We start from the raw sequence: 23,025 nt of genomic DNA, 5'->3' as shown, positions 1-23,025 counted from the left end.
AGAAGGAAAGTAAAGACTAAATATTCACTACATGAACTTGTCAACTTACAAGAGTTTTGAGGAACAGAATATTTTTAATTAAGCTTTGCTTGTGCCAAATTGAGTAAATAATTGTCTAAGTTTTCCAGGGTCGAACTCGATATCTATAGATCAATGTAATTCAGTGAAATACACTAATTAAATAAAGTAAATGCACACATTTATTTCATATATTAATCTAGTCGCATTAACTTTTTATTCAATTTGCTCTTATTGTTACAAAAAATAATTTCCAAAAATGTACATCAAGACATACAAATTCATTAAATTAAATTTATTTTTAAAAATATGAATCAATAGACTAAATTCCAGACGAAAATCCTGGATTAATCAAACTTTTTATTATATAACTGCGTGATTCGCCAACCATTCTCGAGAAAAATAAAATTATCAAGTTTCCATCCTTTACCAATAGCATCGGTTAACATCTTTTCAAACTTTTGATTTACAATTTTTTCACTTTCCCTGACAATAGTAATCCTCGAAATGTTTTCACTGAAATTGAATAACTTTTCAGCTTGTGATTTGTATTTAAATAAATAAAACAAAATAAGATTGGCATGAAAATATGCTTTCAATTTGTTTCTAACTGAATCTTGGTTTTCAATAAAAGATATCAAAATGCTATTAGAACGCTTGAAATCAAATGATAGAATGTAGTCTTTTGTTGAATGATATTCGAGAAAATCAGTCAAATTTCCATCTGAGATATAATGTTCACTTAATGGGACACCAGACTTTATTTGATCTTGGAAGTCGTGAGTTGACCAAAACAAAATACTTTCTTTTTGATTAATTTCATCAATTGCACCAACTTTCTCCTTAAAAATATATTCCTCGATAAAAGACGTGAATCTTGCTGGATTGAAAACTTCCATATTTACAGATCTTACAGCACGATAGTTACAATAAATATGTGTCATTGTTAAGATCACAAATAAAGTCCAGACAATTCTACACCAAAGAAAGGGCGAAAGTTTAGTATACAGTAAATTTGATTTACAATGGAAGTTTTTTGGCAACTACTTACAGATCAGAGCTAGCTATTAAAGGCACTATCGCTAGACTTGTTAATAAGGCAGCTAGGTTGACTAGAGTTTCTTGACTGGCATCTTTTGCTGATACGTCAGCTAAATTGTTATTACGTGCTTGGTGTTGGGTTAAAGCAGCACGGGTTGCACCTCCGATAGTTCCAACTAGTGATTTTAAGAAACCAGATGAACACTGTAATATGAGTAGGTAACCAGGAAAAAACGGACAAATCATATCAAGACCAATCGCGATATCATTAATAATGTCTGCAAAGAGACGCCATTTTTTGCAATCCACGTCAAGATTAGATCCTTTGAAATAAGTAAATACGATTCTACCAACCATTCCAGTTCCATCTTTAGAATATAAAAATAAATCATTGATTAATCTAATGACTGATGATCAAACTTGATGAATAAATAGAGATTACCTTTTAAAAGCCAGGTGAGTGTTGCACTCATGACCGATGCTGATTTATCTCCAACTCCCATCCCTTTGAGTACATTATGAGTAGCTAGTGTCCCAGTTATACTACTTCCGTAAGCCTGTAAGCTATCCCAAATTTGATAGGATAAATAGTCAGCACAAACACTATCTGGATAACCTCTGGGTAAGAAAATTTCCTATTGAAAGAACAAACAAAAATTGTTTTACATGATTGAGACATTCAAACAAAAACAAAACAAAGTTAACTTACAGCAAAAGCTTGATTTAATGAAGACCATTTAGATATTTTGGTTTCATTCCGGACTTCAATCTGGGTTTGACCATCTTTGCTATCTCTAATTAATTGGATAACTCCTTTGCTCGAATTCTTTTCTTGAGCTAACAGTGACATGATTTAAGAACAAATGTAAACAAACGATGAAATAGTAGTGATGAGTAACTGCGCCAGGTAACAGATGATGAGTTCATTCAGGTTTTAGCAATCAGGTGGAATTTGGTTGTAATGTAAAGCAAAGCGATGTTTGGAGGGATAGCGTTAATTGTAGATACTAGTTAGATTTTTCTTCGATTATTGATTCTGACTTTTGAAGCCTAATTCGCGAAGAAAACCATCACAACAATCGGATCTGAAATTCCACGTTCGACAACAATCTTTCATGTCATCTATAGCATAGGCACAGGCTTCTTCATTAAAATTATTTGATTTCAAACAAGTCTGTATCAAGCAGGCATATTTTTTACATGGATCTTTTGAACTACGATTGTTAACCATGTTTTAAAAGTCGTATTACAAATGTTCAGTATTTACAAATTATTTACAGCTGAAACTACATACGCCATTGACTCAAAATTGAGATAATGTACAGTGGAAATAGCTTATTCTTACTATTTTCACTAAATTTTCACCAACATGCTTATTAGTTAAAAGTAGTTTTTTCATTTTTTATTTAAATCTCAATAGATTGGCACCATCAGTGGGCATTATTTGTCAATTATTATTACAATATGCAATTATTGAGATCATACAATGTGTACATAATTAGTATTTTTGCATAAAAAGCATTTGCTGTTGACCAAAATTATTGACTAAATTTGCGATTAAACTTTGAAAATGGTTTGTTGGGCAAAATCCAATAGAATATCAAAATTTCACAAATTTTACTCATTTTAAAGTGATAATAAACTCTATAAAAGAAAAATGATCACAAAATATTTGAGCACTCGATTCGTAATATTGTATTACTTGTGAGTTGACTGGTTGAAATGATGATTTTCATCTGAGTTTCCTTTGATGTCTTGTATGAGAATAAAGATATGAATGGTTGAAGTCAAAAAAATTTGAAAAGCTTGCGAAGACGACTTTTCTCATCAAACAAACTGCGGATTATCATTATTTGTCCAAAACCGACAGCGATCATCAGAAATGTAGATAAAAGTGAAAATCGATTGATATACTTTAAGTTATTATCTACTAAAACACGATCTCTCCGTTCAATTGCTCTTTTCTCATCCTGATTGTGGACAACTCTGATTAAATCGTCTCTCACTTTATTGATAGATGCCTGTAAATGAATAAAAAACAAAGCATATAAATATTACCATGTAAAAAGAATGATAGTAAATATTAAATCTTCAATGAAAAAATATTACCTTGATTGATTCAATAGTATCCAGGGCTTGTGCCTCAGCTGGAAATGTGATCATACTTTGAATGTTTCCCCATCGGTCATCATCCTCTTGAGAATATAAATAAACTTCGACATTGACCAATTTAGTGGCACTTGATCGTCGATTATCAAAACAAATGGTATAAACTCCTTGTTGAACCGTTACAACATGATTACCTTCTTGTCTATCCCTTTCTTCAGCTATTGTTCGTCCTTGAGGGTCTTTCATAAAAAAATCAATCACCAAATCAGAAGCTGCATTAGGAGAGTACATCCACAGGAATCGCCTGCTTATCTCAACCACTTGGTATGAGACATCAAGGTTGTGATCTTTAGCAGCATCCTGGTAGAAACAGTCAACCTTTCCAGGTTCAATAGCAACTCGAAAATCAAGATCTTCCATTTCACCAGTGACTGGATTGTAATTAGGCAAATTACCAAGCATATCTGTTGGCGGAGTAACTGACCAGGCCGATGAGATCCATAGACATAAAATCAGCAAAACAAGCATTCTGGTTGGTAATGTAGGTAGAAAAAATGATGACTAAATATAAACAAAAAGCATAAACTAAAAAATTATTTTATTCCTGGTTAGTAAGCCAATTTTCAAATACAGTGTTGTTTTTTCACTGTTGATAAACAATGCTATTTACCACTCTTATCCCATGTTAGTAAAAGGGAACAAAAGAGGAATTCAAAAATTGCGCATAACAATTTTGCGAGAAAAGAGTGAGTAGAGCGTAGTAGTGTTTTGGTAAACAATGTTTGCTTTTAGATACTACAAATCGCCAGTTTGATTTTGCTGTTAAATCTAATCACTTTCGAATAATTATCCCTTTTCATCTGTGCTGGTGGTTGTTTTTCATTGTCGCCACAAAAATGAGCTTACCAGGCTCAACGAGTATGTCTTTTGAAGAGAAACAAGCAGCCATTGAACAATTTTGTAATTTCACAGGTAAATTCGTTTTATTTTGATTTTAAGATTTGATTTTATTACCATTCTTGTAGCCATTGTTTTTTATGCTTACTATATTACTTATTTTTTTCTTAAACTAGGTGAGGCAGAAAATCGTGCAAAGGTTACTTTAGAGGCATGTAATTGGAACGTCGAACTAGCTGTTAACATGCATGTTGATGGTATTGACAATAGTGAACCAGTTGATGTTACTCCAACAACAGAATCTTCGAATGACGCCATTACCGGCAGCTCTAGTGGAAGAATCATTGACCTTACCAGATTTATCGACTCTTCTTTGGGTGCATCTTCTACATCTACCTCATCAAATGCTATTGGAACTAGTGAAATATCAACTGCTTCAACTTCGTTATCAAATGATGAGTTGAGTAATTTGTTAAATTCTTCTATCACCAACATCGAAATTATTGTGCTACCTTCGTTGTTGTTTTTCAAAATTAGGACAAACCAGTGACCAATGTTTTTCTAATTTTCTTTTACTTATAGAGAACAGTGTAACACTGCTAAACAATCAACAATCGCAGATGAATCCAGCAATCATCGAACTCTAAATGATACTCAAAAAGTGTTTGAAAATTCACGAAATTCACAGAGTGAAGCAAGTAAGTTTATCTTTCAATATTATCATTTCAATTGGCAAATTTACAATTTTTATTCATCTTCTCCTTGGTCTTATATTTATCTTTATTTTACCCAGGGCGTACAAATGATGTTGAAAGTTCTTCTAATCCAAACCAAAGTAAAAGACGTTCACTCGAAGACCTTATGCGCCCTCCATTAAATTCAATGTCTAGAGAAGCTGTGGATCAGGTACAATATTTTTTCTTGAAAATTACTGAACAAAATTTTTTCTCAATCTGTAAACTAATCGTTTTTAATTTCATCATTTTGCATCTTAGCTTGAGTTCGATGACAATATACAAGCCCGTGGATCCAAACGTACTGTGAGCACTTCATCGTTACCCTCAGCCAGCAATTCTGCGAATATTTCAACCTCTCCACCGCGATTCATGGCTTTGGAAGAGATCATGAAAGCTGCAAATGAAGTTTACAATATGTGTCTTGCCCACGAGATTGCCATGGATAAAGAATTCAAGCTGGAAAAAACTGAAACCCCACCAAATTCCCTTCACAAAAGGGTCGATGATATGATGAAAAAAGTGTTCTGGGAACTTTTACAGAATGAGTTAGACGAATCACCACCAAATTACAAAAGAGCTTTGATGTTATTAGGTGAAATCAAAGAGAGTTTGATGTCCTTCCTTTTGCCCCAACATACACGACTAAAGCAGGAAATAGAGGAAATTCTTGACCTCGATTTGGTAAAACAACAGGCCGAAAATGGTGCCCTAGATTTTCAGCGTTATGCTCATTATATTCTTTCCGTAATGGCCAGATTATGTGCGCCCATTAGAGATGAAAAAATTCGCCAGCTAACACAGACAAGAGAAGTTGTACCACTTTTCAGGTATAACACAGTTCAAAATAATACCTTTCTATCAAAACTTTCCCTCCCTTTCACTTTCTTTCTTTTTTATACTACTCATTCCTTTTTTGCTACTCTTCATCATCTTCTGCTCTATTCAATAGTTCCATCAGTTCTTTCTCCTTCCTCCTCCTCCTCCTTCCCGTACACCATCATCTGAATGTAAACATTAAAAAGTAATTTTCCTGATACTTTCACTTTTTAATCACTTTCTCTCTCAACCTTTTTTACTTGTTTTCTTTCCTCATTTCACCCATTTCATTCATTTCTTTGTTTTTATTGTCTTTCCATCCACCAAAATCCCGGAATCATTTTTTTTTGTTTAACAAGGTTTCAACTATTCTCATTTATTTTAACTTTCGGTCAAAATTGCTTGTACATTTATCCCAATAGATATAACATAATTAGAAATGCATGTCTACAACCTCTTAATGACTATCTATTATTAGCTTCATTCCTTAGTTTGTTTTTATTTGACCTAGTTCTTAGCTGAGTATAGAAAAAAGATCTTTAACTAACTTATCCTTTCTTAGTATTCCTCATAAGAACTTGTATTAAATTATCTTTAAATTAACTCAACTCTATTTTTCTTTCTTCCTCAGAGGTATCATGGAACTACTTGGTGAAATGAGACTAGATATGGCTAATTTCTTGGTACAACAAATTCGGCCTCAAATCTTACAACAATCAGTTACTTATGAAAGAAAAAAGTTCACCGAGTTCTTGGAGAATCAAGCAAGTAAGTCATCCTGACTTATCTCCTCCTTCAAGCATGAAAATAGACTTTCATCATAAAATTTTCATGTAAATTTTAGACACATTTGTTTACTGTGCAAAGTGTCAACAGATGAGAAACAAAACAAAAAGTGAACCAGACGTAAACAGCCAATTCATTATTCTTTTTACTTCCAAATCATTTGAATAGTTTGAGGTAGAATAATTGCCTCAATTTTGCCCAGCCATCAAAAGAGTAAAAAAATTCAAACCTGTTCTTTCCATCATTTAACTTGCGAACTCTTAATAATTGACTGGTTACATCCTAATTTTTGGTCATTAGGAGGAGTTTACATTTACTTAAATTTAATTGTTATCTATCTCAGCCACTCTCAATTGTTAATTATATGCAAATCCAGAATCGATGCATAAATTTAAGAATAAGGCACAGTTTATGTCTATTTGTTATTTGCATTAATCATTAAATCACTTTTTTCTTTTCTTTATTTCATAGAATTGGGCAAATCCGATGGCCTGGAATATACAAAGAAATGGTTAAAACGAAATTACGAGGAACATGATTTTTCTGGAGAAAGCACAAAAGAAATTATTAATAAGGTATTAACTTCATCATATGTTCAACTGTTGGTTTGGGATGAAAGTTTGCAAGAAATGTTTCCGGAAACCCTGTTGTTGGATGAAAAGAGGATAATTGCACTCAGAGATTTCCTTAACCTGAACATTTATGTTGGAAGCGCACTTTTGGTTACAGTCGCTGCATTCCCGTCAGTTCAAAGTCTATCTGACCTTAAAGAGTTGATCCGAGATCATCTATTAGTAATATTAGATGAAAAGGACGATAAATTATCAGACTTGGAAACAAGATTAGAAGGCGCTGCTCTTCAAATTATCACTGATCTCAAGAAATACACTGATGATCATGTCTTTCCCGAGATTGATTCAGTAAAAGAGGCTTCTTTGAAAGCTCAAATTGTCGATCTAAAAAATGAAAATAATCGGATCCGTCAAATTGTCCAAAGAAGAATACTTGAGTTTGTTGAATCCGTTTTCACTTCCAATACGGCATCGCCCGTACAGATGCCAAAAGGATTAACGGCACTTCAAAGAAGTTTATCTTCCATTGCGGGTCAATTTATGCGTATAGCATCACACAATCGTGCTGTATATGGAAGTTATTATGCTAACATAATTACTGATCTGGTTAACAACAAGCTTTAAAAGGAAACAACAATTATTAATCCCTTTTATGGATAGTTGATCCGAAGTATTGTGATTAAGCTTAAAACAAAGTCAAAACAGACCCATAAAGGTCAATCAAGTGAGCAAATTAATGTAAATTTGTGATGAGGATAAACAGGCTGATATTAAATTTGCAATTTTTCTTCTCTATCGCAACATCTAAACCAACTACTCTTATCAGGATATCATCTATTTTTCACGCTAAACAAACATGGAAATTTCATTCTTCTCTGAATTAGTATTATCATGATGCCAACACAAAGAAGAAACCAGATGAAATTTTCAATCTATTATTTACTCCAAAATTTAACATATTGTTCAAGTAAAAATATATCAATACTTGTTCTGTATATTTATATAGACATGCCTAAAAGAATATGCTTGAATGTGTATAACACCTGTAAATTACAAGAAATTCAAGAGTGATTATGTAAATTGTGATCCTTGGCCCTTACAATCGTGATCCTGATAATTAAAAAGTAAGGCTGACGATCAAACGACACTTGAAGAAAACAAGGAAGTAACAAAAACAACTCGAACAGTGATGATGACCAAGTCAAACTTTCGATACCAGAGAAAGTACCAAATTATTCAAATCATATTTAAAGCTAGATTTTCATTATGTTATCCGGAAACCCTATTAATTGAATTTAATCACCCTTACAGCATATGATTTCATATGAATTGTTTTTTTTCTGTTTTATTGTATTTTTCTATTCTCACTTGTACCCTCTTCACTATCATGTACATATTGGGTTAAGGAGAGGCAAAAAATCATCTAGGTTATTGTAATAATAAATCACGACTTATGCTATCCATCAATTGTATTACATTGCACAAAATTTCTGCTATCAGATACAACATCTCGATATCCACAAATTGTTTCACGGACATTACAAAGGATAATGCTCTACGTATTTCGTGAGCACATTTACAATATAATTGTTGACTTGTTCACCAGCATCAATACCATAAATATAATCAAAATGGTTCCATCTTTTATCACTGACAATGTAATCGTGGAAAATTTTACCTGTGAAATGAAATAAAATAATTGATTGATTTACATAGATTTTTTCTTTCATTTCTACTTACTTTTTAATTTTTTCCTTAACTGCTGAACATCGTCTGGGGACGCAATACGATCATTAAGTCCACTTATAAGTATAATTTTGTCCAAATCAATGTTTGAATAAGGATATTTTGGAGGCGTCTCATATCCGTATAGATCGTTGTTGGTGTCTTCATCATGATCAAAAAGACGCCAAATGTTAGATTGTTTAGCTTGAAATAAATGCTCAACTGTTTTCATAGAAACATAATCAATGTTATTGAAATAGACGCCTAGCCGACTCTCGTCTATTTTGTCAGGGTTCATGCCACCTATCATGTCAAATACAGCTGTGCAGATAACTCTTAAAGATGGATTTTCACAAAAGGACGTGAAAATGTTTTTAATGGTTCGATCAATTTTAGGGGGAAATTTTCCGTCATAAAGTCCAACTATATCAAGGGCAAGTGAGCTGTCTAAAAGTTTACCAAAAGGACCTTTCACATTACCAAAATAGCCGATTGGACCTAAAGCGATGAACATATCGATGTAATAAGAGTAATGAGGAGCGAATGAAAGCAGCGCAAGCACTTGTGTTGTACCAAATGAATGCCCAATAACAGTTATTTTTTCTGAAAATTGAAGATACAAATAAATTATTAGTTTCAATTCAAGTCCAAACTCTAAAAATTTAGACGTTTGTAACTTACTGTCCGTTAAGTAACGAATGTAGTCGATAACAGCAGATGTGTCTTGCATGGCCATGTCATCTATAGTAAAGTCCCAAAATTCATCATCTAGATGAAAGGATAATTTGTTTGAAACATGATTAGTATTGCAATGTATCTTTATTAAAACATGTCTTACCTTCTGGATCCAGTGTTGTATGATTTTGTGAATAACTGTTGCCTCGATTATTGGCAAGCCAAACATCATATCCTGAATTGGACAAAAGAAAGGCCAGACTGTTACCTTTCATCTCAGATTTTTGTTCATGAACCCATGGAATTATTTTTTCATCAAACGAGTTCAACATCCAGACGGAAGAAGTAGCAAATAGGCCATGTTGAAGAAGGACTGGATGTAAATTGTCAGCTCCTAAGGCGTGCTCTGCATAAGGATTGATGATACGAAATAGATGTAAAATGTATCCATCTTTGGTTGTAACATAATGATCTTCATAAGAGAAACCTCTTGATAAAATAAATTCTTGAGTAGTTCGATTAGCATCAGGATCATCTGACCAGTTTGAGTCGTTTGACGGTTTCATTGGTGGAGTTACTGTCTTAAAAGATGACAATGTAGAAGCCAAATTATTTAAAGTATTTAGGGACGAAGACAATTGTGAGAGTGGATCAACTTGTTGACTTTGGTGGTGTCCAAATGCATTAGCTAATAGATCAGTCACCAAATCAGCATTGTCTGATTCTAACACTTCTGTATATAACCTATTGAGTATTTCATTAGTCAATGGAAGAGTGCTGTTTGAAGATCGAGGTTTACAGTCAATTTCAATCCACAAGAACACGATTAATATCAATTTGACGAAATACATTATAACACAAAAAAAACCAAAATGACTGATCTGGTTAAACCTAAAAACTCTGGTTAACACATAAGTCTAACCAGAAAGCCTTTCAAAACCTTTAGCCAGATGAGTAAATAGATTTGCAAGTGTTAATTGACTTGTCATGGGTTCATTTTTACCTTGGCTTCTCATTTTAATCAGTCTTAATAGCAAAGCTTGAATTGAATCAACAGAGCCATTTTTTATTTACCATAGCATTGTAAATTCAAAAATAATAATTTCTATTGTAATTATCAATCAAAACCAGGCAAGTCGTCTTTGAGTTTCCATCTCATGAAATCTAAAATTAAATATCTAATAGATTACGAATAGCTGCAGTCAAGTGAAGCGGCAAGATTCAACTCATCAAAACTGAATCGAGCAGTTCAACTCTTATTAATCTTCCTCCTAGGTTAACACTTTGAGCTCACAATTTACCCAATCGTTTGATAATCAATCTTCATATTTTGCCCAACATACCCAAGTAATTTAGACAATGTTACAAGACTTTTAACACATCGATCATGTTTTGAGTCAGTTATCAAACATATTACAGTTTAATTTTCAAATAATTTACAACTCAGGCCCAGTGATTTTGGTTGAACATAGCTAATCAACTAATCAGAGCATTTAGATTTTCACAAATATATTTGCAAATGGCAACCTCATTGAACTTGTTGGTCAACATGTTATGAGTTTTACTTGAAATGTGAAAAGATTGAACAATATGATTGGTTTGGTTAAAATGATGATTTTTATCAACCAAGTTATAGTGAGTTTACAATTGAAAAAAAGGGCAAATGATAATAACAATTAATTGTAGGTTAGGTTAAACTGGCACACCTAAAATAATCAACAATCTATTAAAATCTAGCAAAATATGTTATAATGATTTACAATAGTTTAGTGGGAACAAATTAATGTTTCCCTGTATAATCATTGTAAACATGATTGTTAATGAAAATGGTTTTAATTTTTTGAAACAATCTTGAACACATCAAAATGTGATTTAAGGAAACTAATGAAATCTATTTAATCAACCTGCAAATTAACCCTGCAAATAATCAACAAAGCCAGACAAAGAGTGCGATTAACAGCAAACAAAATTAATCTTAATCACATTCACATCAACAAACTCAGTTTACATGAACAAAACTACTTGCATTTGATCCTGAAGTAAACCTAAATGTCAATTTGTTTGCTAATTACTTTTAATTGTATTTACTATTAAGGTTAAATCAAGTGTTGATTAACCTTCCAAAGCGTTAGAAGCAGCAGAAATGTACATTTGTTTGTTAATTTACAGTTTCGTGTTGGTTAAATGTCTTTACATTGCATTGACGATACATTAGGTTTGTAACAATTAATACAGTAGTGACTTTCAATTGAATATTTATGAGTAAACTGCTTGGTTAATCAATAAATGGCTATTAATTGTTGTATTTTAAAATGAAAATTGCATTCTCAAGACAGACTTTCAATAGACTTTCAAATTAATGGCGTTTAATTTTAATTTGAAAGCTTACAATTTACCAATCATTGTTGGATATGATTTAAGAGTGTTTTGAAAAAAAGATGAATCAATAGTAAAGGTGTTCAAAAGTGTAAAGAGGTGAACAGGTAAAACAATGAGGAAAACATTTGAAAAATGAATGAATTTCCAGGTGCAATTGTTGACTCATTGAATGATGGTGTTGTTGATGAGATTTGGTGATGATCCTAATCATGATTGTAAATGTTGGATGAAGTGATGAAGACGTTTGTGGGATGCTGATTATGGTTAGTGTGATTTGGGTTACTCTGGTTGACAGTTTAAGCTAAAATGGATGAGAGTGAAACATTAACATTTTGGGTGTTCTTCAACTGTTGATTAAATCACAAAATTAACATAATACGATTAACATTGACTTGTCAAAATATATTAACCATAATTTTGTTTGCATTTTGATTCAGAAGATGAAAACGGTTACAATTGTTTATTAATTGTTGTATAATAAAAGGCCTTAGCCAGACTAATTCAAACAGATTGAGTAGGTTTCTTTTTCATGAAATCTGGTTATCTTTATGATAAACAAGCAACAATTCATCCTCATTGTCATCATCATTATCATCACTTACTTTGATAATACAATTAATTGCTGTCAGGTTAACTGTTAACAATTAACCTTTCGCTCTAAATCGCCTTTCTCAGCCTTAATTTAATCATCAACATCATTGTTAACTACAACTGTCACACACACAAACCTTACCACAGCTGACTTGAATACTCACATTGCTTTGACTTTTCACAGTTGAATTCAAGTTAATAGCAATCAAATTTATTATCAAATTTCCAATTAGACCAACAATTAGAGTGACTGTTGGATCAACAATTAGATCAACAATTAGACCAACTGTTAAAATTGCAGTTAAAAATGTAAAGTAAATTCAAAGTAACTTACTGCTAAAACCCGTAAAAGGCAGAAGATTGGGTTGAAGATTCAATTTCTGGTAAAGCTACCCAGTTAATCACAATTTGGCTTGAAGGCTAAAACTTTTTGAATTAAATGGCCGACTCCATTTGATCAGTGAATTAATTGTTGCTGGCTAATGGTTGAATGAACAAGTAAACTGATATCTGGTAAATTAACAGTTAAAATAATGATTAACCTAAACTTGATCCTGTCACCCATTTTTGTGTTTTGTTTACATCCCTATAAGATACCAGTTTGAGAATAGATTTACCAAATTTACTTGATCTTCTCTTCATTATTAATAGTTTACTCTCAATGATTAATTTATATTAATCAGTTAACCGAATAAAAAACAAATAAATTGTACCTTTTCAAGGGTAAATCAAGGCGTAATCAGGCAATAAGTTGATTTATAATTTGTATTTCTCTTCATCTTTTAAAATAATCGTAACAATCAAGTTGAATGGCGAGTGAATACATATGAGAAGATGAACAGTAAGTGTATCTTGTTGTTACCCACTTACTTAATTGTTTTCAATATACAACATTAACATATTAAACCATCTTCTTAATCGCTGTATTAACTCTATTATTATTATCATTATCACTTGCACTCTTCATTTGACCTCAATTGATTGACCGTACTTTAAATTGCTCCCAATTGATAATCATTTTTGACCATTACACGGTATCAATTGGTTTTTCATTTTCAATGAAAATTTGAAAACAAAAAAGACTGTCTTTCCAATTTTGTATTATTACCTGGATTAAAGTGATTGTTAAGGTAAAGCAAATATATTAATAAATGATCAACCCGAATCAACAGTTGATTTACATTTTTCAAATCAGTTTAGGATCAAATAGTAAAAGTTGAAATCAATTTCTTGATTACAATCATGTTTCCATTCAAGTATAATCAAGATTTTTCAATACAAACTATTTCCTATCATTAAGTTATTTTGCATATTTTCGTTTAATGAAACCAAAACCAGGAACTTGATTTGATTAATTAGCCAATTGGGTTGAAAAAAGTTATTACCAGATCATCTGCTATTATTAAGATGACAATCTAGTCAAAGTAGACAATATCACTTGTGATTAATTGAAATCTGTTATTGACTTGGAAAGACCATTAAGTGTCACTATTAATACCATTGGTAGACTTTGGTAGCAATTTAAGGTTGTCTTAATAACAATTGACATAATTCAATGAAATATAGATTGGTGAGTTGCTGTATTTGATTAGCATTAGTCAGATTTAACGGTTACCTTTAAACGTTGAAATTGTCTTCACTTTTCAATGTCTTTTTTCAACAGCTCTAATTGATGTTATCAGGTTTCTTGATAATTGAAGTAAATATAAAGATATGTTTATTGAATTGATCAAGTCAAAATGTGACAGATAATCATTTTGAATGACAAACCACAAAATGAAACAAATATTCATTGAGCAGTCAGTAATGGCGTTTAACTGCAGTAACATGATATCTTGGATTACACATTATTAGGATTACCAGCAACTCATTAAAGATTGAGATTTCAATCAGTCTAATACTGAGTGGATTAAACTGCAAGCTTTGTTGAACAGGAGAAAGCTGTTTCATCAAAGTAATCAGTTGATAGTCTGGTATTCTTGAAAAATAATCAATTATCTCGGTTAGAAAATTTTACTGTTGACTCGGAAATTGTTGAGAGATCGGTTATCCATTTCACTGTTTACTAATGCCAATGATTAAGTTTAAAGGTTGGTTAACATCCAATTGAGTTGATTTGCATCGAACGGTTTAAATCTTTTTGTGTATCCCAGAATTTTATCACATTTTGAATTTTCCTTTCATGGGATTCAAATTCCTTAATTGTTATCATTATCCGTTTTACACCACCCAATATTTTTTGCATCTTGCAATGTTAGTATCGTTTGATAATAATAGTAATTTTTATTACTATTACAACTATTAAATCTATCTTTCAGTAGCCATTCCAATTATCAGCGATCCATTCAGCAAAAGCCAGCAAAATCAAGGTTATTTTATTACATTTGGCCACTTGAATGTATCTTTACCAAGAGTTACATTCACATCCACACCTAACCCACACACAAAATGGCGCTAGAGCAGACCAAGTTGATTACATTGATCCTTATATCACGAAGTAACCTTGCATCGGAAATTCTTGATTATTATTTATTAATTTACTTTGAATCTATCAATCAATTCAATTTAAATCTCTTTGAACATTTTCCATGTTTTTCGTATTTCCCAATTTCTCTCATTGAAGGTTCCAGTAGAATGGGTCAGCAGATGGTTCCATGGCTTTTCCCGTTGATTCCAATGTGAGTTTCAAGTTGCAACCAGTTGATTATCAGGAGTGAATTCAACAGTAATATCTCATTTTAACCATTTCACCAAATGTGAATGATGATGATGGTGAATAAATCATGTAGTGAATAGAGTAATGGTGAAATGGACCATTGGTTTGTTGATAAACGGTTGATTGGACGATTAATCAAGTTCACATTGGAAACAAAGATTTATTCCGTTCTTTTTTTGTACCAATAATTTGTTTCTCCTTTTTAAAGCCTTTGATCTATTTTAAATAACGTGGTTTCCCTTCATTGATTTGTAGATGAAAAAAAGTTTCTGAAGCGCATCAGATTGACCCAGAAGCTAAGTAACAAAAAGATGTTAGAAAACCTTGAAACTTGTTTTAATCATTATCGATTTAAAGTCTAGTCGCGTTTCATCTCTCCTGAGTTTTATAGCATTATCACCAACATGAAATCCTTTTACACCTTCTTTACTTTGAGTTTGAAGCAGTTGCTGATGATGATGTTCATTATTCTTTTCCCATTCTTCTTCCCCTTCGGAATCTTCTCAAATAGATGAATCAGATAATTAGACTTGTATAGAGAAGGCCATTTTTGTTCTGAATCGGTAGCCTGTGTCCATTTTTATCAAATTATTTGGAATCGGGATGAGGCCGCTTTCTTCTTTTCCTTTTTCATTGCTTTTCATTTCCTTTCTTGTTATCCTTTTGTCAAAGTAGATCTGGTGATGATGATGATGATAATGATAATAATAACGATCCAGCTATAAAGTAAAATGAAAAGCGAGAAAGAAATTAGAAGATGCAACAAAAAGATGTAACTCAATAAAGATTCATTCTTATTTACTAAAATTAACTGATCATGATGATACCAATCAGTTTAATGGTTATTCATTCATTAAGGGTACCATATTCGAGACTTGGTCACATCTGTAATCGTCTATTGTTGTATCTATTATATTGTTGACCCATTCTAATATCGTTACCATTCTAGTGTCATATTCATCATTGTTGTTGACCAATTGCTGTTGATAATGGTGGTGGTGGTGGCGATGACTTTATGGATTTGGTCATGCTTTTCATCTTAAAATAACTCAACATGATTTATTTGGACGAAAAGGATTTCTCACTAAAATTTTTCTTCTTTTCTCAAAGTTATCAAATGAACTGATACAACTTGGTTTAGCTTGAAAATAACAACAGCAATAATCATGATTATGACTATCATGATGATCTTCGCTCCTTTCCTAATGATGATGGTGATTCTTGAGTTAACTTTGGTAATCTGAGTATCAAATTGACCTTGAGCATATATCGGTCAGTATATTTAACAGGCAGGATCACCATTGAGTGAGATGCAAGTGTCCGTGTAGGTTGAAGATGGTTGTCTTTTCATCCTATTGAAAGACTAAAGAGAGTGAAAAAAGAAGAAAATATGCTTTAAAAGCAGTGAAAATGAAAGATAAGTTATAAATTACCTTTTACACTTTTGATACACAAACAAAGCAAAATTTGGGTACCATTAATGTGCCAAAAAGTAAAGACTTTAGGTTAAAGGTGATGCGTGTTTGTGAATATAATCTTCAACTTAATCTCGGTCCTGTTTTGCTGCCTGCTTGTTTGTTGATCAATCAACGTTTTGTTTCCCCTTAAAATGGTTAATTTATGCTAAACGGCTAAAGTTAAAATTAACAATAAAATGCAAGCTTGAGTCTAAAAGATCAAAGGTGAAGGCCAAATTGCTAACACAACCGGCAAACTAACCGTTGTTAATTTCTGGTTACCTTCTGATTCTCATATGGTAAGCAACTGGTTATTTTTCTGGTCATCTTCCGCAAATCTTCTGGTTATCTGGTAATCTTCTGGTAATCTTCTAGTAATCTACTGGTTACCTTCTGAAAATCTTTAAACAGTCTTCTGGTAATCTTCTGGTAACCAATTATCGTGTTTCGTCAAAACAAAACAAATGCTTATATAAAAAAAGGGAGCGAGAGAAAAAGAAACAGTAACAAAGTGGTTATCAAGACTGGGCTATAATAACAAGTAAGAAATAACTGAAAAAAATGAAGAGAAAAAGTTACCTGGATGGTTATGATGATGTTGATGATGACTTGTTTCGAGACTAGATGTTAAACCGGTTTGTTGTTGGTTGTAACTACGATTCTTTGCGAGGGTTGACCTCTCTCTCTCTTTTTGGCTTTCCTCCTGGTTCTTACTCTCCTTTCTCGCAGTGTCTTTCTATCTACCTTTCTACAATAACCACAACATTTAGTGTTGTGGTTGCTGCTGCTCATCACCATCGCCACCATCAGAGGTAATAGAGAGATAAACATTCTTTCTGTTTGATTTCGTTCTAAGTGTTGATTCTAACATAATTTTTAAAACCTTTCTCCAATTTACAGCTTTCCATGTCACTTTGTGTTATTCCTAGTTGTGTAAAGTCCTTTTTGGTATCTTCTTTGATGATTGTTCAAAAAATTTGCTTTTAATGATCCTGTTTGGTTGCTATTTATCATCCTTTCTCGCCACTTTGGATTAATTCTTTCATCTAACCAGCTAACCATGTTACCATTATCCTGGTATTGACTTGCTGTTGATGGAAATATATTTAATAACCAATGATTCCGCTGGATAATATTGCTCCAAGTAGCCACCATCCTTGGTCATCTCATCTGTTGTTCAACCATCTATTGCTGTTCAGCTGAAAGGGAAACAAAAGAGAAACATTTAAGCAACAAAGTTCTTCCATAATCATCGTAAACATCAAAACTCATCATCGACATCTTCAACATCGTTTTCCTATCTACCTTGAGAGTTAGTGAAAAGAAACACTGGGGAAAGAAAGAGAGGGAGAGATAAAGAGAGAGGAGAGTGAGTAAGGAATAGAAAAGAGAAAAAAAAAGTCAAGCAAAAAAGACCATGAATATGCTGAAGTGTTTTTAGTGGGTGCGGGTTACTGCTTCATGTTACAGTTAAAAACACCAATATTTAAAACATCTTTTTAATATCGATGCGATTAAATAATCTATTGTAAAGTGTTACCTTCAACTTCAACGTAATTGACAATTATCAAAGCTAAAGAAAATTTAAAAGACAACAACTTACCTTTTTATTTTCATCTGTTTTACCTCACTCCAGTAAAACGTTGTAAAGTGTCTTTATATATATTTTTTTGTTGCCTTCCAATTTGTGAATGTGTGATCAACTTTAATATCATCATCAATTTAACCATATTAGTAGCACAACAACTCAAGTTAAAAATCAACGTAACCATGTAATTGTTGCTGTTGCCATTATTGAAATATAAGAAGAACAAGAGAAGGAAAAGTTTATTTCTTTTACGTATACATATTGGTTTTTGCAATCCAATGGAAATATAAAAGAAAGGAATTAACTATTAATGTTTAACCGTCAACTCATTAATTTTTTACACTAACTCTAAAGTTAATGGATGTTATCAAAGGCAGACTTCTTGACCATACGTAGCTGTGTTGACCGTTGCTGTTACCACACTGTTGCCCACCTGATGAGTCTGTTGCTGTTGTTTATTTTTGGATTACCTTTGGAGAAATTTTTTTAGTTGTTTTGTTTTATTTTTACATATTTTTGTCTACTTCTGTTGTTATTTACAATCCTTTACCATTACTCAATCTGTACACTGGTAATATTTTTTGTTTTGTTTTCCTGGTACATAAATTTGGATTTATTTTGGCAAAGAAGGACTTCTACCAATATTTAGAGAAGGCAATTATAGGATTTCAACAATGCTTCGATTTTTATCCAAACGTTTTGGAAGAAGTTTTCGTCGTCGATCTAAATCAGCTCAAATTGGAACAGCCACACCTAATACTGATGAAAATGATCAACCAACAATTACCATTAATCCAGCAGGTTTTACCGGAAATTTTAGTCAAAAAAATTATATTCATTGCAAGATAATACTTTTAGATGGTAACAATTTAACTGCGTATGTTCACAAGAAGGCCAAAGGAGACGAGCTATTCAATGGTGTTACCGATCATCTTGATTTAAAAACGGAATTTGATTATTTTGGTTTACAATATACAGATACAACATCGGTTCAACATTGGCTTGATCTTACCAAATTGGTTAAAAAACAAGTTACCATTGGACCTCCTTATACCCTTCACATGAGAGTTAAATTCTATTCATCTGACCCAAATGGATTAAAGGATGAATATGTTCGTTACCTGTTTTTCCTGCAGCTCAAACAAGACCTAGTAACAGGAAAATTACCTTGTGATAAACCAACCACGGCTAAATTAGCAGCTCTAGCCTTACAGTCAGAGTTTGGGGAATATGAACCTGATTGTCATGATATTGGTTTTGTCTCAGAATTTCGTTTTGTTCCCGAGCAAGATGAAAGTTTAGAAGAGATGATTTTGGAAGAATGGAAGCAACTCAGACCTAAACCGGTAAGGATTCACTTAATAGTGTTGAATGTCGCCTCTCTCTCCCTTTACTGATCTGTTAGCATGAGTTCAAGAAAAAAAACCTCGACTGTAATGATGTTAACTGACAAAAATTTGTCAACTTAATTGACTCATGTTTCATTACTAAACAACCGTCAATTTTACCGTCACCATCACAATCTTATCACCATTAAGTTGAATCTTATTCAAACATCTTATAACAATTCAATTTCCCTTTTGCACCTTATTATTTTATTAGCAAAGGCTGCAAAATAGTGTGTTTCCAATGAGGCCAAACAATTTACTTTGTCGGTTTTCAATTGGATAATACAGTTTTTTTTCTTCGTTTGATTGTGTTCATGATGGTATTGATTGAAATATTTCTTATTAACTTTATTATCATTATCTTTTACCTGTTAATATTTCCCTTTGCTTTTTATTTTCTTCATTTTCATTCATGATTCTCTCTTTGATCAGTCCGAGTTTTATTTTCAGAAAATAATAAAAGGCTTAAAATCTGTTTAATTGGTTTCAACAGAGGAATGAAACAGAAGAAAGAAGAAGAAGGAGAAGAAAGCGATTTAGAAGAGGATTCAGTGGAAGATTCAGAAGACTTGAAAAGAGGAAAGACCAATGAAGAAAGAAACTGTTTACCTGAGGAAAAGTTGAAAATGTTGATTGCCTGTTGAGTTGATGATCAACTCATGTTAATATTAACCCTCCCCTAAAAATGATCCTCATCATTATCAGTGAAAGTTTCAAAATGTTGACTTCTCTTCAGATAAATTTTCCTCAGCTATTAACCCTTACTTAAGATGAAAAAGAGTAGATAGAATCATGTTTTCTTCCACCCAACAACAAACAACAACTTTCTCCAATGATATTAATCAGTTTTGATTGTTAACAAGAAACCTAAAAGCGACACAAATCCAATGCTTATTGAACCAAAAACCAACTTTCACCTTGATCAACAGAATCCTCATGAGAAGAGTAATTTCATGTTGGATAGTTTTTTCAGATGACATTTTTTTTCATTTCATTTTTGTTCACCAGCTTTTTATACATCTTTTCATATATTGTATTTATATTGTTTAGTTGAGTCGTTTTTGTCATTCACAGTTGCAATTATTATCATTATGACTATTTATGTTGTTGTTATTATTTTCATTTCTCATTATTAGCAGAACTATTATTATGTTGATTATTTGAAGTCGCAAGTCTCATTGTTAACAATCAATATATTAAGAGTCTCTCATTGCTCCTGATAATTGTCATGTCAAGGTTTCTTTCGATTTCACTTACCTGTTGAGTTTATATAAGAGATACAATAGTTTTCCATCTACATAGAGTTTAATGAGTCCTGTAACATTTCGATTCACTTGAGTAATTTTTTATTCAAAAAATTACCTTTTCTACCTATTCCCTCTTCCTCTCCCACTTTCCCCGTCTCTGCAGCCTCTATTAAATAAACTTGCCCTAAATCTCAAGTCACATTGTCATCATTATAGTGGGCTTGAATGATAAAAACATTGAGATACTTTTAGCAAATCTTAATTTACCAAACAATCTTGTTAGATCCGTAAGATTGATATTATTCAATTGAAACTTTGGACTCAGAGACTTACAAGATGAAGCTTCATCTTTGGCTTCTCTTCCCTTGACTTTTCATGGCGTCCTTCAGACATTTTTATTTCTTACCTCACTCTTTGTAATCAAACAATCTTTTCCTCTCCATCTTCGCTCAATTACTCCTGCAATCTAATCCTTTCAATCAATGCATTTCAAATTGATCAGGAATTTTGCTTCTCAATGATGAAAATTTGTCTCCAGCAGAGAGAGAGAGAGAGAGTATCCATTTTGATAATATTTCAAACTGTCCGATGGTAAAATGAAAATTGAATGATAATTGATTTCATTCACATCTATCACTTTCAATGCTCATATGTTTCAGGATTGCTTTCTCCATTGTTATGAACTTAGCTTTAATGAACATAATTAGACTTGGTTTTCATTGTCAAGATTGTCATTGTTATCATCATTGTTATCATTATTGTTGGTACATTAATCTTCAACTGTCACTTCATTTAACCTAAATAATTAATTAGAGGCAATTTTTACTTTCCTTTTTATAATTATTTCATTACATCATTTTAATCAGGTTTGATCCTTGATTTTTGACAAAAAAAATTACATTTGGTTGATGAGAAAATCAATTTCAAACAGAAGTCGAATTACGAATACTCAACCTCATTGAAGGGCTTTCAGTGTTTAACATGTCATGTTTAGTTGAATTAATCACTACTGATGCTGGTTTATTTAACCAGATTAAGTCATTTCCATCACCATTAATTTAACCGACATTTTTGTCATGTTCAGGGAAAATTTTCAAATAAAATAAATGAAAAAAGCGCTAATTAACCTAAGAAATTTTATCTCTACGAGATGGCGTTATTTTTAATTTTAGCTCAATTAACATCTAAACATTGAAAATTAAAAACAACCAAATTTAAGTCAATTTATTTTCTCATGTTTATTATTAATATCATCAAATCAACTTTAGCCATCAAAATAACCATCACTTGATTACCTGAGTCGTTTGAAGTTAGTTTGTTTATTTTTTCAATAACAAGGCAAAATAATTGATGATTGGTTTAACATTTCAGATTTTTGAATTTGAAATTCAAATCAAATGTGATTGAGGAAAATTATTGAAAGATATTTGCTTTCCATGATTCAATTGTTGAATCATTCAATTTGATGGCTGAGAAACAGCTTTGTTTCAATTTTATTGAAAGTTGGGAATAACTCAAGGTTGAGGTTAAAGGTAAACAAATCTCAGCATTTCTCATTCAAGTTTAGTGAAAGTTGAAAATAAGTAACGTCGGCAATGATCAGTTATTATCATAACCAGTGAATGTTTTTCGTTGAAAAATGAGTTCGATTTGAGCGAATAAACGAAGCACTTTGACAGTGATGTAAATTACAACCTAACAACATTTCAATTGAACCAAAAGTGATGTTGATAATGGAGACTGTTTTGATGATTGTTTTGGTAATGAAAAAGGATAAGATGAGACTAATGATGTTGATGAATCTTTTGGTTTTGTTGTCCGTCTATTATTAATTTTGCTTGATTCAATTTCATATTTAACTCTTTAAAAGATTGTTAAACTTGAATTGCCGCATCATTTACAATCTTCCGAGGTTCCAATTTTAATACAATTATTATTTGAGAGAGAAAGCGTTTAATAGCTTTATCTTGGACATCATTACAGATGTAATCAAGACAGTCTACATCTTATAAAGTAGACCTGGGCAAAGGTGAATTCAATTATAATTTTTGATCGTGAAATGATTCAGAAGATGAAAGTTGAAGAAATTTTGACCCCAAATCAAGTGGATTCTAGTGATAATGATTATTGTTGTTGCCTAGACTACTTTATTCCTTGTTTGGATCATTAAATAGCTATTATAGTTTATTTGATCATTTTACGATTTGGTTTAACAACACTTACAATTATCGTTACCATAAAGATGACATTCATCAATAGGATAAGCCAATAAACAATTTGACT

The 23,025-nt window shown here is 32.1% G+C and overlaps 5 protein-coding genes and 1 long non-coding RNA gene across 11 annotated transcripts in view; 2 read left to right on the top strand and 4 right to left on the bottom strand.

Annotated features, from left to right (window-relative positions):
* Positions 1–292: 292 nt before the first annotated feature.
* On the bottom strand, positions 293–2,371 carry LOC107366722 (RUS family member 1). Its single transcript, XM_015934345.3, has 4 exons — positions 1,769–2,371; positions 1,502–1,694; positions 1,070–1,427; positions 293–993 (listed from the first exon to the last, which is right to left on the bottom strand). The coding sequence occupies exons 1-4, from the start codon at positions 1,907–1,909 to the stop codon at positions 366–368; spliced, it is 1,320 nt and encodes a 439-aa protein (XP_015789831.2). The 5' UTR covers positions 1,910–2,371; the 3' UTR covers positions 293–365.
* A 68-nt stretch (positions 2,372–2,439) lies between these two features.
* Positions 2,440–3,819, bottom strand: LOC107366724 (transmembrane emp24 domain-containing protein 1). The gene is made up of 2 exons (XM_015934347.3): positions 3,169–3,819; positions 2,440–3,080 (listed from the first exon to the last, which is right to left on the bottom strand). Exons 1-2 carry the CDS (start codon positions 3,694–3,696, stop codon positions 2,847–2,849), a joined length of 762 nt encoding a protein of 253 aa, XP_015789833.1. The 5' UTR covers positions 3,697–3,819; the 3' UTR covers positions 2,440–2,846.
* A 165-nt stretch (positions 3,820–3,984) lies between these two features.
* LOC107366720 (T-complex protein 11-like protein 1) lies at positions 3,985–8,687 on the top strand. Its single transcript, XM_015934343.3, has 7 exons — positions 3,985–4,140; positions 4,242–4,524; positions 4,648–4,763; positions 4,859–4,971; positions 5,061–5,629; positions 6,250–6,386; positions 6,876–8,687. The coding sequence occupies exons 1-7, from the start codon at positions 4,065–4,067 to the stop codon at positions 7,598–7,600; spliced, it is 2,019 nt and encodes a 672-aa protein (XP_015789829.1). The 5' UTR covers positions 3,985–4,064; the 3' UTR covers positions 7,601–8,687.
* On the bottom strand, positions 7,829–12,938 carry LOC107366721 (lipase member K-like). Of its 3 annotated transcripts, XM_025161798.2 has the most exons (6): positions 12,681–12,814; positions 12,511–12,596; positions 9,540–9,957; positions 9,383–9,469; positions 8,717–9,304; positions 7,829–8,654 (listed from the first exon to the last, which is right to left on the bottom strand). In XM_025161798.2, the coding sequence occupies exons 3-6, from the start codon at positions 9,940–9,942 to the stop codon at positions 8,515–8,517; spliced, it is 1,218 nt and encodes a 405-aa protein (XP_025017566.2). In that variant the 5' UTR covers positions 9,943–9,957; positions 12,511–12,596; positions 12,681–12,814; the 3' UTR covers positions 7,829–8,514. The 3 variants fall into 3 exon arrangements, with proteins under 3 accessions (XP_025017566.2, XP_025017565.2, XP_015789830.2); XM_025161797.2 differs by lacking the exon at positions 12,511–12,596 and having other exon boundaries at positions 12,681–12,938; XM_015934344.3 differs by lacking the exons at positions 12,511–12,596; positions 12,681–12,814 and having other exon boundaries at positions 9,540–10,332.
* Positions 12,939–13,097: 159 nt separating this feature from the next.
* On the bottom strand, positions 13,098–17,240 carry LOC107366823 (uncharacterized). Of its 4 annotated transcripts, none has more exons than XR_003083164.2 (5): positions 17,099–17,240; positions 16,782–16,986; positions 16,496–16,693; positions 15,865–16,414; positions 13,098–15,781 (listed from the first exon to the last, which is right to left on the bottom strand). It is a non-coding gene; the product is annotated as an uncharacterized LOC107366823 (long non-coding RNA). The 4 variants fall into 4 exon arrangements; XR_001569757.3 differs by having other exon boundaries at positions 13,469–15,781; positions 16,004–16,414; positions 16,802–16,986; XR_016199127.1 differs by having other exon boundaries at positions 14,041–15,781; positions 15,926–16,414; positions 16,802–16,986.
* The window catches only part of LOC107366822 (uncharacterized), a 25,065-nt gene continuing 19,228 nt past the window's right edge, over positions 17,189–23,025 (top strand). Inside the window, exons 1-2 of the mRNA XM_089268237.1 lie at positions 17,189–17,331; positions 17,420–19,453. Coding sequence (XP_089124363.1) covers positions 18,782–19,453 — 672 coding nt within the window. The 5' untranslated portion in view covers positions 17,189–17,331; positions 17,420–18,781. The remainder of the gene's footprint in view (positions 17,332–17,419; positions 19,454–23,025) is intronic.

The sequence above is a fragment of the Tetranychus urticae genome, chromosome 2, assembly GCF_039701765.1.
Source record: "Tetranychus urticae isolate SD_2017Ah chromosome 2, NJAU_TeUrti_SD_1.0, whole genome shotgun sequence".
Classification (NCBI taxonomy): domain Eukaryota; kingdom Metazoa; phylum Arthropoda; class Arachnida; order Trombidiformes; family Tetranychidae; genus Tetranychus; species Tetranychus urticae.
The sequence above is the reverse complement of the archived record's forward strand: the minus strand, read 5'-3'. Positions and strand labels throughout refer to the sequence as shown.